This window comes from Paroedura picta, chromosome 10 (assembly GCF_049243985.1).
Source record: "Paroedura picta isolate Pp20150507F chromosome 10, Ppicta_v3.0, whole genome shotgun sequence".
Taxonomy (NCBI): Eukaryota; Metazoa; Chordata; class Lepidosauria; order Squamata; family Gekkonidae; genus Paroedura; species Paroedura picta.
The window spans coordinates 49,886,416-49,900,423 of NC_135378.1; the positions used below are offsets into that span (position 1 = coordinate 49,886,416).

The window sequence follows — 14,008 nt, forward strand, 5'->3', positions numbered from 1 at the left end:
GGGAGTCATTTGAGTTTTGTGAAGACATGTCCTGGTAACTGTACTGCGGCAACTTAAAATCTTTACCAGATACGTACGAAGTAATTCAGTGTCAGAAAAACTGGTGATGATCATCACATCTGATGTCACATGACAACCAGAAGGGATCTACCAGTTTGTCAAAACATTTGAGTGAGGAATAGGACTTTGAAGGCATATGAAACAAGTTCTTGTTTAACAAATAATTCAAGGAGCTTGATGGAAAATAGGATTTAAAAGTTGACAGGTTCAAGTCTGCATTCAATTAACAAACCAGTCGCCATTAGTACATGTGACATCTTCTTTGCATGGAAATTGTCAAAGATGTACTCTGTAGTCTGCCCATTCTTCCTCTCTAGACTGATACTTTAAGATGAAGCTTGTTTAAACATGCATTTGCTACCTGCAAAACACTTTCCCATTTGCCTGTTCTGTTGTCATAATCATATTTAGCGCATATTCACATCATAACGCCAATCAATATGCATAAAACATCTACATGGCAGCATTAATTGCTGATATGCAAACATTGCATGCATATGGACTGGCATTCGGTATATTTTAAATGATACACTAATTAAATGGTACAGTCTTGAAAAAGGTTACGACACTCACTAGGCTAGGCTAAAAACAAGGCTTGAGAGAAGAGGTACTATTCAGCTCTGGAAACTTGATTGGAAGTGTACAAATTCTTTATACTACAAAAGATAGATTTAACTATTTTAAGCTATTAGAACATTTCTTTACATGTAGGAGATATATCCTTTATCTCTCCCCCCCCCCCCCCGAAATAGCATGGAATATATGTGCCTACAGATCCATAGTACCTCAAAAGCAAAATCAATTCAATACCATTATTTTATTTCATTTGTAGAGAACAACTTGTTCCACTTGCTTATTTGGTGCTTCTGAGAGCACTTCATAAAGTTGAGGGAAGCATTTCACAAAGCACGTGTTTTTAAAAAACACAGTTAAGTAACCGGAGATTGTACAAAGACATTTTAAATTAGACCTTATGGGGTTTTCCCCCAACTACATTTTTAGTTGAGCTATACAGGAAATGCATGTGAATAGGATGTGAAGATGACGATAGTACAACCTAGCCACAAGAACAAAAAAAAAGAAAGTATTTTCTCCATGTCTTGCTACAGATCTATTGCACAGTAGTTTTTGTGACCAGCAGCCTGGTAGTAAATGGAAGTTCATGTCAGTGTTTTCTACAGAATTCATTTCTAACTAAAAGTCAAACCAGATGAAGTCCATTAATAGGTCTCCAAAGTGCTTCTTCTGCAGGTACACAGTTCCAGGGAACCATCTAAGGCCAGGAAAAGGACATTAGAAAGACTAGCTATCCCCTTTTTTTGTGCGGCTGCCCACATCTGACCTCCCCCAATTTTCTGTTTAGGAATTAAACACGCACTGAAAATCTATTCATTATGCTATTGAGAATGACATTTGTCATTCTGAACCAGAGCTTAGAAGTAGACTTCAGCATTCTATTATTCTGCATCAGATTCTTATGAATGAAAAGCGCCATAGTTCTAGTGTTTTTTAAAATAGTGGCTATATAATTAAAGATCTCTCTTTAATCATTTTATTGGGCTTTATAGAAGATACTGTTGTCAAACAATTTTAGGAATTAAATTTCTTTTTAACTATCATGATCCAAAGGGATATCAAGTAATTTGTTGATGTGGAACATCTACTGGCGTGGTCCCACAAACGGAAGTCTACAGACTTGACGTCCATAGTCCCACACCCAGGGTCCGTGCCAGTGAATAGACAGGGGCAGCGGCACCAGAGCACTGAGGCATGATCCGTGCTCTGGCATCATTACCGCTTCCAAGGCTGCTCCCGCCCTCCGGAGAGTGGGGTCAGCTTCAAGAGACTGGTGGAGGTGGGGCCAGCAGAGCAACGCACAGCACTGTGCATTGCTAGGCTGGCCTAGCCTCCGCTATGTCTCTGAGGCTGCCCCTGCCCTCCGGAAGGTGGGGGCAGACTTGGGAAACTCATGGGGGCAGGGCCAGCACAGCAGGACTCAGTGCTGTGTGCTGTTGGGCTGGCCTTTGCTATGCCTCCAAAGCCACCCCCACCCTCCAGAGAGCGGGGCCAGCCTAGCCAGCAGGTAAGGAGGGGGCAGGGAACAAGCCCCTGCCAGAGAATCTTTGTTGGTAGATTTATTGCCTTAAAGCTGTATCAAGAAAATGCAGAAGTTACTGTTGCTAGCCTGTGCAATCAAAGAAGCTCATTTGGTGGGTATATGAGACACAGTCTTTTCAGTGGCAGCCACATTATGGATGTACCTGGAAGAGCTTTAGGAGGTAGCTGAATAGTCCTATTTAGAAGAGTTGGTTCTTATGCACTGCTTTTCTCTACCCGAAGGAGTCTCAAAGCAGCTTACAATTGCCTTGCCTTCCTTTTCCCCACAACAGACACCCTGTGTGGTGGGTAAGGCTGAGACAGCCCTTATATTACTGCTCAGTCAGAACAGCTTTATCAGTGCTGTGGTGAGCCCAAGGTCACCCAGCTGGCTGTTTGCAGGAGAGCGTGGAATCAAACCAAATATGCCAGATTAGCAGCTGCCACTCTTAATCACTACATCAAGTTTAGTAGCAGTATTTGGATAGGTTTAGTGGCAGTCCTGAGAATTATAGTAAATTTTGGTTTTAAGTTTTTAATGTATTTTATCCTAAGTGCTTTGTTTAATTTTATTGTTTATTATTTATGTTTGTAAGTTACCTTGACTTCCATCAGGAATAGTTAATAAACAGCTTTTAAAAATAAATGAGATACATGTTTGCTTACTTTCGCAACAGACCTGGGAAGGTTGGTGAGGCAGGACTTCACTTTGCAGAAGCCATACCTTGTTCCTCTATGTGCCTAATAATTCTGATTATATTTTCTGCAATCAAGCATACTGTTTGCAGGATCTGCCTGCCTGAGGCGGTCAGGAATAGGGATGTGCACAAACTGGCTGACAAACTGATGAATACTGGCTGGTTTGTGATTTGCAAAATGATGTCCATGAACTAAATAACCACCACAAACTTCAACAAATTTTGGTGCAGTTTGTGGCTGTTAGTGAAGAGCAGAAAGGAGGGGATTTATGCTCTTCATGAGAAACAGCTGTGTAGATTAAATGGTTTTGGAGGGTGCACAGTGCTGAAAGAAGAAGGGGAAGAGATCCATTCCTTGAATTCCTTCCATTTATCTTAATCAGTCATTTTTTCCCCCTTGCATCTCCTTCACGACAGCAGTTGCTGCTTTGCTTGCATTGTAGTTCTAAATATGTGAAGAGCAAGAATATGGTGAGGGATCTAGTTGGAACTTGTGTGTGCTCTCCAGTACCCCACCTTACAGAGGTATGCAGATGTGCATGCACACATATCTTAAGTATCTGCCTTCTGTGGTGGGTTGCTAGTATGTGCATAAACTCGTGCTGGCCAAACTAGTACATGCAGACCAAAGATACCAAAATCACTGCTTGGTATGCAAAAGCAGCTATGAAGAAAGGTGGAGGTGGGAGCCAGGTAAGAAACGGGTGTGGGTTGTTGGTGGGTGGCCTGCCTTGCTTCATACGCATAAGCAGGTTTAGATCAGCTGCTTTCATTTCTTTGCTGCAGGTTCTGCCTCTTCTTATGTCTAAATACAATAAGTCTGAAAAGGCTTTCTATTGGACACATAGTGTCATTCATTTTAACACCTATGTTTTATAAAATATTAAAATAGGGTATGGGGAATTGTTGACATACACTGACTTTCAGCAAATTTTGAAATGCAAGTTGAACAAATAATTAATACATTTGAAAAAAAATGTGTAATAAGCTTTCAGAAACTGGGACTAATCTCAAAAAGAGTTTAAATCCATCACTAGGGAAAGAAGCCACTCGTGCCTTCTCATATAGAATCACAGCTTCAGAATCCTTGTTTGAAAAAGCTATTGTTGTTGTTGTTGTTATTGTATAAATAATAACTTGTCTGGTGATTTTGTGAAATAGTAACAAACTACAATAAGCATTAATCTCATTTATAGCCTTTAAGTCATCTGATGTTATGGATCCTCAGACATTATTTCTGGAACCCCAGACCACCTTCCCCCGTTTCTTTTGTCATACGGCCAGAAAAATAATCAAGGCTTCCATATTTTATAATCTATACTACTGAAACATCCCTGTTACCAGAGATCAGTTTGATAGAGCAGGGTAGTCAACCTATGGTCCTCCAGATGTTCATGGACTACAATTCCCATGAGCCCCTGCCAGTTTGCTGGCAGGGGCTCATCGGAATTGTAGTCCATGAACATCTGGAGGACCACAGGTTGACTACCCCTGTGATAGAGGACTAGGAAGATCAGGAAGAGAAAGGAAAAGTCACACTGAAAATCGACTTTCAAATTTTATTTACCAAAATACAAACAGTAACCAACTTTTTAGAAAAAGCAAAAGAAACTGCACAGTTGAACAGAATGATATTTACTAGCCACCTTTAGTCAATGTAGTCAAAGTCTTCTGGAATACCAAATGTTTTGTTAATTTTGCTGTCTTCAAATCCGAATTTCTTTTTTGCCCAAGATTTTACTGAAAAGATGTTATCTGTGGACAAAGTGAAGCTGTATGTAAATTAAAAGAAGATTCTGCTTTCAAGCTCTGCGTAGACAAGGGGCAGGCTGGAGCGCCGCTGCTTCCCGCCGAGCAGAACGGGCCAGTCACCCCGAAAAGGCTGGCACCCCAGTCTCGCTACTGATACTTGCCGCAGCCACGCTGATGACCCGCCGTGGCTGCGCTGGATACCGCGAGATACTGGATGGTATGTAGAATGAAGTGGCTAGGCATCGGGAGGCCACTATGGGCAGCTATGTCTATCCCAACTGAAGTGCACCCAGCGTATAGGATGACCCCCCCGCACTTGGAGGCATGTTTTTCAGGGGGGAAAAGTGGTCTTATATGCCAGCAAATACTGTACTTTGTTTTATCTAACTAGGGTTACTACTTTTTTTGCCAATGGCAGATTTTGGAAGGGGTGGTATAGAAATTAAATAGTAATAATAATATCATGAAACTCTAAAGCAAGCAACTCATTAGTTGCCAAAATCCTTGCATTTTAGGCGACAATCTAAACATTTATAACATTTATAAATTGTTGCTTCTTCCATTTAATGTTCAGAGAATGGGCAAGAATGCTGCTAAGGTATATAAACAGAGACATACCTGTCCATCGGTTGGCTGCCTCCTTAGCCACTTTATTTGTTTGGCCTGGAAAAAGAAAAGAAAAATAAACTATTGGTCATACTGCCATATTAGTTTTGTGAACATATACAGAATGATTCTCATTTTTCTATCAGCTCAGAAATTTTTACTACACTCCAGCTAATGTTCAACCAATCATAATATTTACTTTATTTACTACATATTTAGTCTGCCTTTCTTCCTGATACTCAAAAGAGAGTAAATCAATAACAATCCATAAGTACAATATAAGTTGATACAAACAATATGAGTAGACATTGAATTTTATTTATTTATTTAGATTTCTATACCACCATTCCCAAAGGGGATTGCCAAAGGGGATAGCCATTAAGCACTATCAACAATAAGCAAGGAACTAGAACTGCTCATGTGTAGCATTTTAGGTAGGATGCAGAGCACAATGTTACTATATCACTAGAAAACAATGAAATGACAATAGAGGATATGAGGAACAAACTGATATGTCCATAGTGTTATAGGAGTAGAGGAGTAGAAATGATCTGTGATCATCCCATTATCAAAAAAGGCTAATTCAAAAAAACTGTTCCAATTATCATAAAACAGCCCTCATTTCTCATGTTAGTAAGATCCTGCTTAAAATCATACAATGATGCATAACAATCACCATTGAAAGGGAATTACCAGATGTTCAAGCTGGCTTTTGATGGCGTCATGACACTTGTGACCACATAGCAAATTTGTGCTGGATTTTGGAAACATCATGGGATTATCAGAAGGATGTCTACATCTGCTTTATTGACTACAAGAAAGCTTTTGATTGTGTTGATTACAACAAATTGTGGGAAGCCCTACAAAATTTGGGGGTGCCAGTGCATATGATCAAACTGATACAGTCACGCTATGCAAACCAAGAAGCCACTGTATGTACACCATTTGTTGACGCTGACTGGTTCAAAACAGAGAAAGGAATGCGCCAAGATTGTATTCTTTCCCCATTCCTGTTTGACTTGTACGTTGAGATCATTATGAGAGAGATTGAATTCAAATAATCAAAGATTGGATTTAAGATAGGAGAAATGAATATAAATAATCTTCGGTATACTAATGACACTACCCTCCTATCAGAAACTAAGAAAGGCCTTAAACAGTTGATTACAAAGGTCAATGAAGTAAGCAAGAAATGTGGCCTTTTCTTAAACACTAAAAAGACAAAAATAACAACCACTGCAAAAAACTGATATGTCACAATAACAATTGATGGTGAAGAGACTGAATGTGTTCAAGAATTCATTCTTCTTAGACCACAAATTTATGAGACTGGCAATGCAGTATGGAAATAAAATGTCAGATTGCTCTGGGTCACTTAGCAAGGATGACCATGAACTGAACATGGAAAAGCAAGGACGTAAGCCTGACTACCAAATGTAGATTAGTTACGGTTTTCCAATAGACACTTATGGTTGTGAAAGCTGGATAATAAAAACAATCAAGACAATCAATTTGTTTGACCTCTGGTGCTGGTGAAGGCTTCTGCGGATTCTATGGAAGGAAAAAGTCACAAATGAGGAAATTCTACAACCCATAAAGAAGAAGAAGAAGAAGAAGAGTTGGTTCTTATATGCCGCTTTTCCCTACCCGAAGGAGGCTCAAAGTGGCTTACACTCGCCTTCCCATTCCTCTCCCCACAACAGACACCCTGTGGGGTGGGTGAGGCTGAGAGAGCGCTGATATCACTGCTCGGTCAGAACAGTTTTATCAGTGCCGTGGCGAGCCCAAGATCACCTAGCTGGATGCATGTGGGGGAGTGCAGAATCGAACCTGGCTTGCCAGATTAGAAGTCCGCACTCCTACCCACTACACCAAACTGGCTCCTGATATGTCTGATATGTCACTAGTAGGCAAAATCACGAAACTCCAGCTCACTTACTTTGGCCATATCATGCAATCCAACTCATTGGAGAAAGCAATTATGCCAGGATTGGTTAGTGGGAGAAAGGAAACCAGGCTGACAAAGAATGTGGTGGTTGTACGTGATGGACACCAGCCAGAACATTACACAACTAAAAGAAGTGGTACAAAACTGGAAATCGTGGCAGTAGGTGTGCCATTGGATTGCCCAGAGTCCAACTCAACTGGACAATATGTATGCTTGAAAGCAAGTGTGCGCAAGTTGTATAATGCCTGCCTCTCCCTGTCCAACACCCGCAAATGGCTTGCTGATCAGTTGATCTGGCCATCAATAAATCAGTGACGTATTTGCAGTTTGTAATTAAGAGACAATCCTAACTCCCAGTAGTTCAAGTGTCCCTAATATGAACTGCCTGTGTTCTCATACATTATGTACGAAAACATTTAGAGAACACAGGCAGTTCATATTAGGGACACTTGAACTACTGGGGTTAGGATTGTCTCTTAATTACAACTTGCGCACACTTGCTTTCAAGCATACATATTGTCCATTACAGCCCAAACTGTCATTACTGCATTGTTATTTTCTCCGAGTAGATCTGCTTAGTGATGGACCCAGGAGGCTGAAGATCTTGCCCCAGCCACAATTCCATATTCCTTGGTCAGAAGCAGAGAAAGTGACACCAAACCCAACCACTAGGTAATACCATCTAGTTAGATTTCTTTCAGTTTTTTAATTTTCTTTTCTATACATTATACTAATAAACTCTGCTAATAAAGACTGTACACAGCAAATCTATGCAAGTTTACTGAAGAAAATTTCTTTTAAAAATGGAAGGAAATCAAGAATGACCTCTGCAAACAATATCAGGAAGCAATCCTTCTTCCTGGGAGCAAGCTCACTGGATAAAAGGGAACTTGCAATTAAGTAGACCTGCTTAGGGGTGGTCAGGAAGGTTAAAACAGCCCTGGAAAAGCATTTCTATTTCAGGGACTGTCATCTAGACTCAGGGCTATTGTTCCAAACCTTGGGGACTTGGGAGTGGAATTCTAGATTGATTTTCTCAGGAAAAAAGTCCTATTTCATTTAATGAGGCTTACTCCTATGAAGGAGGAATGCAGCTGATTCTACTTTTAGGCATTGTGTTTGACCCATTCTTTGGTTTTATGTAATTGTTCTTGTTTTATTTGCGCCTATACAATGGAGGGAGCAGATCAATTGGATTCAGCTGGTAGAATATTCAAAGATCAGGACCTTTGCCTTTAAAAAGGTAAAGGTATCCCCTGTGCAAGCACCGAGTCATGTCTGATCCTTGGGGTGACGCCCTCTAGCGTTTTCATGGCAGATTCAATACGGGGTGGTTTGCCAGTGCCTTCCCCAGTCATTACCGTTTACCCCCCAGCAAGCAAGCTGGGTACTCATTTTACCGACCTCGGAAGGATGGAAGGCTGAGTCAACCTTGAGCCGGCTGCTGGGATCGAACTCCCAGCCTCATGGGCAGAGCTTTCAGACAGCATTTCTAAAGAGCAAATCCTAAAATCAGGTCACTTTACATTATGGTAATTTCACCTGTCAAATTAATCTGTGGTAAAGATCACAGCATCCCTAGTTTTTTTTTATCCCTGACTTGGCTAACTGACCAGCATTGTATAAATTATTATGATACATTATGATACATTATGATATAAATCATTATGTTAGCAACTATCAAAAAGCTGCAAAACTTACTATAATGTACAATTTGAGAGTTCTAAAAGGAAACCTCAAGTACAAGGAAAAAATTATTTAAAGAGGTGTACTTTTGTCCAATACATGCCAAAGATACTCCTTAAAATATGGCTCCATACTGTATCTTCAAATAATGTGAAGAATTATGAACATTTTATGAAGCAGGCAAGTGTCTTTCAGCTCTCCTTTATCCCACTGGAACACATACAGACTGAGAGATTCCCATACTGTAACTCTGAAAGATCTGTCGTATTTCTCACACCCACACACACCTCTATGTCTTGCCAGTGCTTGCCTAGAATTACTCTTTGGCAGTGGTCAATGCATGGCATAAAGCCTGTCTACAGGAATGCTAAGAAATTAAAACAATATAAAACATTTACTGTAATATAAAGTTTGTACTGTAGACAAGGATTACTTAATTTACAAAATTAATTGCTGTTACATGCACAGAAGGAGAATTTGGGTAAGTTACTCTGTACTAAATATTTCTGTCAGCAACATGAACATTTAGAGTATACCAAGTTCTACCCCTGAGCAAAGTTAATTCATTTTTTAAAATACATGTCAATATATGCCCTGTTTTTAGTTCTCTATGGCAGTGGTCCCCAACCTTTTTGCTGTTGATGACCACCTCCGGGGGTGGGGGAGAGCCGGTGGCCCGGGTGCCGCGCACATGTGGAAGCTACGTGCAAACACGCATGCACTGTTGCTGCGCATGCACGCTTGTGCCAGCAGGGGACGCAAACACCATGCGCGGCAGCTCCGCCCATGTGCATTTGCGTCCACCGGCGTGCCAGCAGCCGCGCCTGCCTTTTCCCCCACTCACAACGAGAAGTTAGGTGGGCCACGATCGAAGCGGCCGCTTCACTTGCAGCCTGGCGAGCTTCTCGCTGTGAGGGGGAGAGGTAGGCGTGGCTGCCGCCGGCCTGGTACCAGGGCGTGGACCAGGGGTTGACGATCCCTGCTCTATGGCATAAAATGAGGAATTGTAGAGACTCTTTCTACAACTAATCCCCCCCTCCTCCCAAAAAGGTGCTGCCAACATTTTGTAAGATTCCAAGTGGGTATAAAGTGAATTCACATTTTAAGCAGGACATGATACTAAAGATGTCTTGAGTTCATCGGTCTTTGTCATACTCATTTGTATGTTAGGATTATGAATTGGAAAAGATACTGTGTGTGTGGGTAACTGACAGTAAAATATAATTGCATATATGCATTCTGTTTAAGTGAAGAGAATTGTAGCCATTTTACTGCAGAATTATTTGGTAAGGTTCTGTTCCCAAAATATCTAGGTAGAGAAGCATTTTTAAAGCAAAAGTTTCACAGGAATGGTTTGGTGTACCAAGAAGGGTGAATTTATTTTTTTTAATCATGAAATATATCTAGTCAGTGCACCAACAGACAATCGAGTTTTAATCAAGTTCACACAGCTGCCACTTTAGAAGTATGGAAGAGCTGTGTCTAGTTGTGCTTCAATAGTAACTCCCAATATTGCTTTCACATGCAAATTCCCGAACTGTGTTATGGACAACAATTTGGAAGAACACAAAACATTCTAGTTTACAAAAACCAAGTTGAAAGGATATTACATGTTGAACAGAAAGTAAAACACAGAAAACAATAATTCCAAAACCAGTTGGTTAAATTCGCTCTCTCCAATTGTAGCATAAATGAATATACACATTTATCACTCAATATAAAAGACACTCACGTTTTAAAATATATTCAGTGTAATGCTAGATTGATATACCTCTAGTTTGAATCTTAATGGCACATAGCTACAAAGTACTTTTAAAAATTAATGTATCTACTTCATTTTACTGCTGACAAGATGTTTAGAATGTACTTTTCCTGTTGAAAATGCAGAAAAATCTGTACCAATTTCTAGAAAAAGAGTTGGTTCTTATATGCAGCTTTTCTCTACCCAAAGGAGTCTCAAAGCGGCTTACAATCACCTCCCCCTTCCTCTCCCCATAACAGACACCCTGTGAGGAAGGTGAGGCTGAGAGAGCCCTTATATTACTGCTCGGTTGGAACAGCTTTATCAGTGCTGTGGTGAGCCCAAGGTCACCCAACTGGTTACATATGGGGGAGCACAGAATCAAACCTGGCTTGCCAGATTAGAAGTCCACACTCCTAACAACTACACCAAGCTGACTCTCCTAACACTGCAAGGTAAATAGGAAATGTCTTACCTTTTGAAATCAATGTAACATTTATCCAAGAAGATAATTCAATTTCTTTCTAGCCTTGTTTTTAAGTTAATGGAATGTCTAATTTTTAGACAGTATCCAAAACAATAGGAAACAAATATGAAATTCTAAGTATTATGCCAAGGTTTGCAGTCTGGGCAAAGGTGGATAGACATAGTCTGATATTGTTAGAAAGTCTGCCACTAATTAAAATTGTTTAGTAGAACTATGATGGAAGCCAACATTTTTTCTATACTTTTTCCAGATCTCAGTATGGTCACTTTGGTAGGATGTGGTAAGAAGTTACTTGTCAGAAGAGAAACTGAAGGGGCCTTTATCAAGTTCAGGAGGAGGAAGTTCTGGTTTTAAGCAGTGAAACCCATAAGCAATGATATAACAAGATTTCACAGTATTTTTTAAAAATTCTGAAGCAGAAATGGTTCAACCCATCTGCCAGGTTGTGCACAAAGCAACAACAAAAAAACAATGGTTGTGAAGGGAAAAACTGAATAATATCACTGATACCAAGAAAAGACAGCATTTCTAACCAAATGTGACTTCATTACCTGTGCTGAAGGTTTTACAGACAGGATTTTTGCATGTTCCTCCCTGAACATCCAGCATGAAACATTCAAACACTTTGGGCTGAATTCAGATTGAATTTAGCATTTTCTACGAAGTCCCCTTCTTATTTCAGATCCTTGTGCTCTTCCTCAGGGTCTCATGTCTCCCAGGACCACCATTTTGTGGACACCAGTGGGCAGCACTGAGAGTGGGGATGTAGCAAAGTTTTATTTGGCTGACAGAAAATTAATTCTGGATTATTTTTAGCATGTTATTTTGTGAAACCAGTCGCAGTAATAATGAAGACTTCTGAAAAACAGGAACCTCAAACTCTTGACCTTGAGAAAAGCATCAATGTGTTAAGACAGAAAGAGCAGCTAAATTTACAAAACAAGAAGTAGTTTGGACCAGTATGAGCCATCAGGCTGCAAGCTTCTAGCATATAGTTTGCTAAAATTAGTACAACCAATATTAATGAGCAAGATACCCTGAAAAACTTCCCAGATGGATACCTTTAAAACAATACCCAATAAATTCATTTTATCAACAAAAAAGCATTGCCATGACTTTTCTCTAACCCTCCTTCCTACTGTCCTTATTTGCAAAATTTTCCACAGCAAATGGTACTCCTCAGTCCCCACTAGACCAATCAGAAAGTTTCTGACTTAGCTTTAACTTCACCCACCACTCTCTTGGCCTGGGAAGAATTTTAAAAAAATTTCTTTTATTTCCTGCCCCTATATGAGAGACTTGTATCATCATTTCACTTGTCTTCAGGTTTGGCCTTGAGAGTCTAGTTTACTTCAGGTTTGGCCTTGAGAGTCTAGTTTACTTGATGACCCCAGACCTGCTTCATATATTTTTCCTCTTGGAATCTCCTTTGGATTTTTGCCTGAATCACTACCTGGATTCATAACTGACTCTCTCCAACTGATCCCTTCCTTGAACTTAGAAAATGTTGACTTCTATAGATCGAGCATCTTCTTGGCTCACTGGATATCTTAATGCTTGTAAACCATCCCACAATAAAAAAGGATATCCTCCCCAACTGTCTATTCTTACAAAATATAGTTGAATCTAGTATATTACCACAGTCCAGAATCTCCCAATCTACAGTACGTGCCGCAAGAGTATTTCCATTATTTTATTAAGATGTGTGCACAGTAAGAAGAACACGATTTATTTATTTAGACATTTATATACCGCCGCTTACCATAGTTTCGTGGCGGTTTACAATGACTTGAAAAAATATAATGCTCCTAAAGCCTGTAAAAGATACAACAGTAACATTTAAAACATTCATATGGTGATATAATCCCAATAACTCCCCTGCCCCCTGTTCAGCATAAGGTCAAAAGATCTCATTCAGCAGGAGCGAGGACAGCTAACCATCTCTAAGGGATCCTCTGCTGGAAACACTGAGTCACATTTCATTGTGTCAAGCATACGTTATACAAATATGCTGTACCTATGCATAACTATGGACAGTGTATATTGCAAAGGTTGGGTAACCTGCTAGAATTACATCTGAAAAGCACCAATCAACTCTCTATGTAATGTGGTTCCTCCACATGAAAACATGAAGTTACCTTATACTGAATCAGATCACTGGTCAGACCATTAAGGATAGTATTGTCAACTCAGACTGGCAGGGGTTCTCCAGAATCTCAGGCAGAGATCTTTCATAACACCTATCTACCTGGTCCTTTACATGGACACTGGGGACTGGACCCTGCCCATTCTAAAATCTATGCCAAAGTTGTCCTGACTCAGAAATAAAATAATAATAATAACAGTTGGTTCTTATATATATAAGTCTCAAATTGGCTTACATTCGCCTTCCTTTTCCTCTCCCCACAACAGACACCCTGTGAGGTAAGTGAGGCTGAGAGCACCCTGAAATTACTGCTCAGTCAGAACAGCTTTATCAGTGCCGTGGCGAGCCCAAGGTCACCCAGCTGGCTGCATGTGGGGGAGGAACGGAGAATCAACCCCAGCTCGCCAGATTAGAAGTCCGCACTCCTAACCACTACACCAAGCTGGCTCTCAAAATAGTCAAGTTCCATTATACAAACGGATTAATCAGGCGTATATATTCAAATGTTTCCAACATACTGTACATTTGGGAACTATATAGATCACCCAAAACCTTCACGCAATGACTACTGGAACTCCTAATCTGGCTTCAATGATTTTAACAAGTTCTATTTAGAGGAACTTAATTGTTGCAGCTGTAGGGAACAATAATCTTTTAAAAAGGAAAAATGAAAGAAATCTGATGTTCTTTGGAAATTAAATCCTGTGACAATACCAAATGCTGCACTTGTGGACTCTGGAGAGGCAGCACAGAAGTCTCCTAAATAAATAAGCTGTGCAATGGATCA

General features: G+C 40.2%; 1 protein-coding gene across 5 annotated transcripts in view; it reads right to left on the bottom strand.

Annotated features, from left to right (window-relative positions):
* Nucleotides 1-4,400: 4,400 nt before the first annotated feature.
* The window catches only part of MND1 (meiotic nuclear divisions 1), a 28,003-nt gene continuing 18,395 nt past the window's right edge, over nucleotides 4,401-14,008 (bottom strand). For 4 of the 5 annotated variants that reach the window (XM_077300074.1, XM_077300069.1, XM_077300073.1 and 1 more), the window contains 2 exons: nucleotides 5,226-5,270; nucleotides 4,401-4,610 (listed from right to left, as the gene is read on the bottom strand). In XM_077300074.1, the coding sequence (XP_077156189.1) occupies nucleotides 4,504-4,610; nucleotides 5,226-5,270 (152 nt within the window). In that variant the 3' untranslated portion in view covers nucleotides 4,401-4,503. Of the gene's footprint in view, nucleotides 4,611-5,225; nucleotides 5,271-12,837; nucleotides 12,891-14,008 lie in introns of all 5 variants that reach the window. The other variant, XM_077300071.1, reaches the window with a different exon arrangement.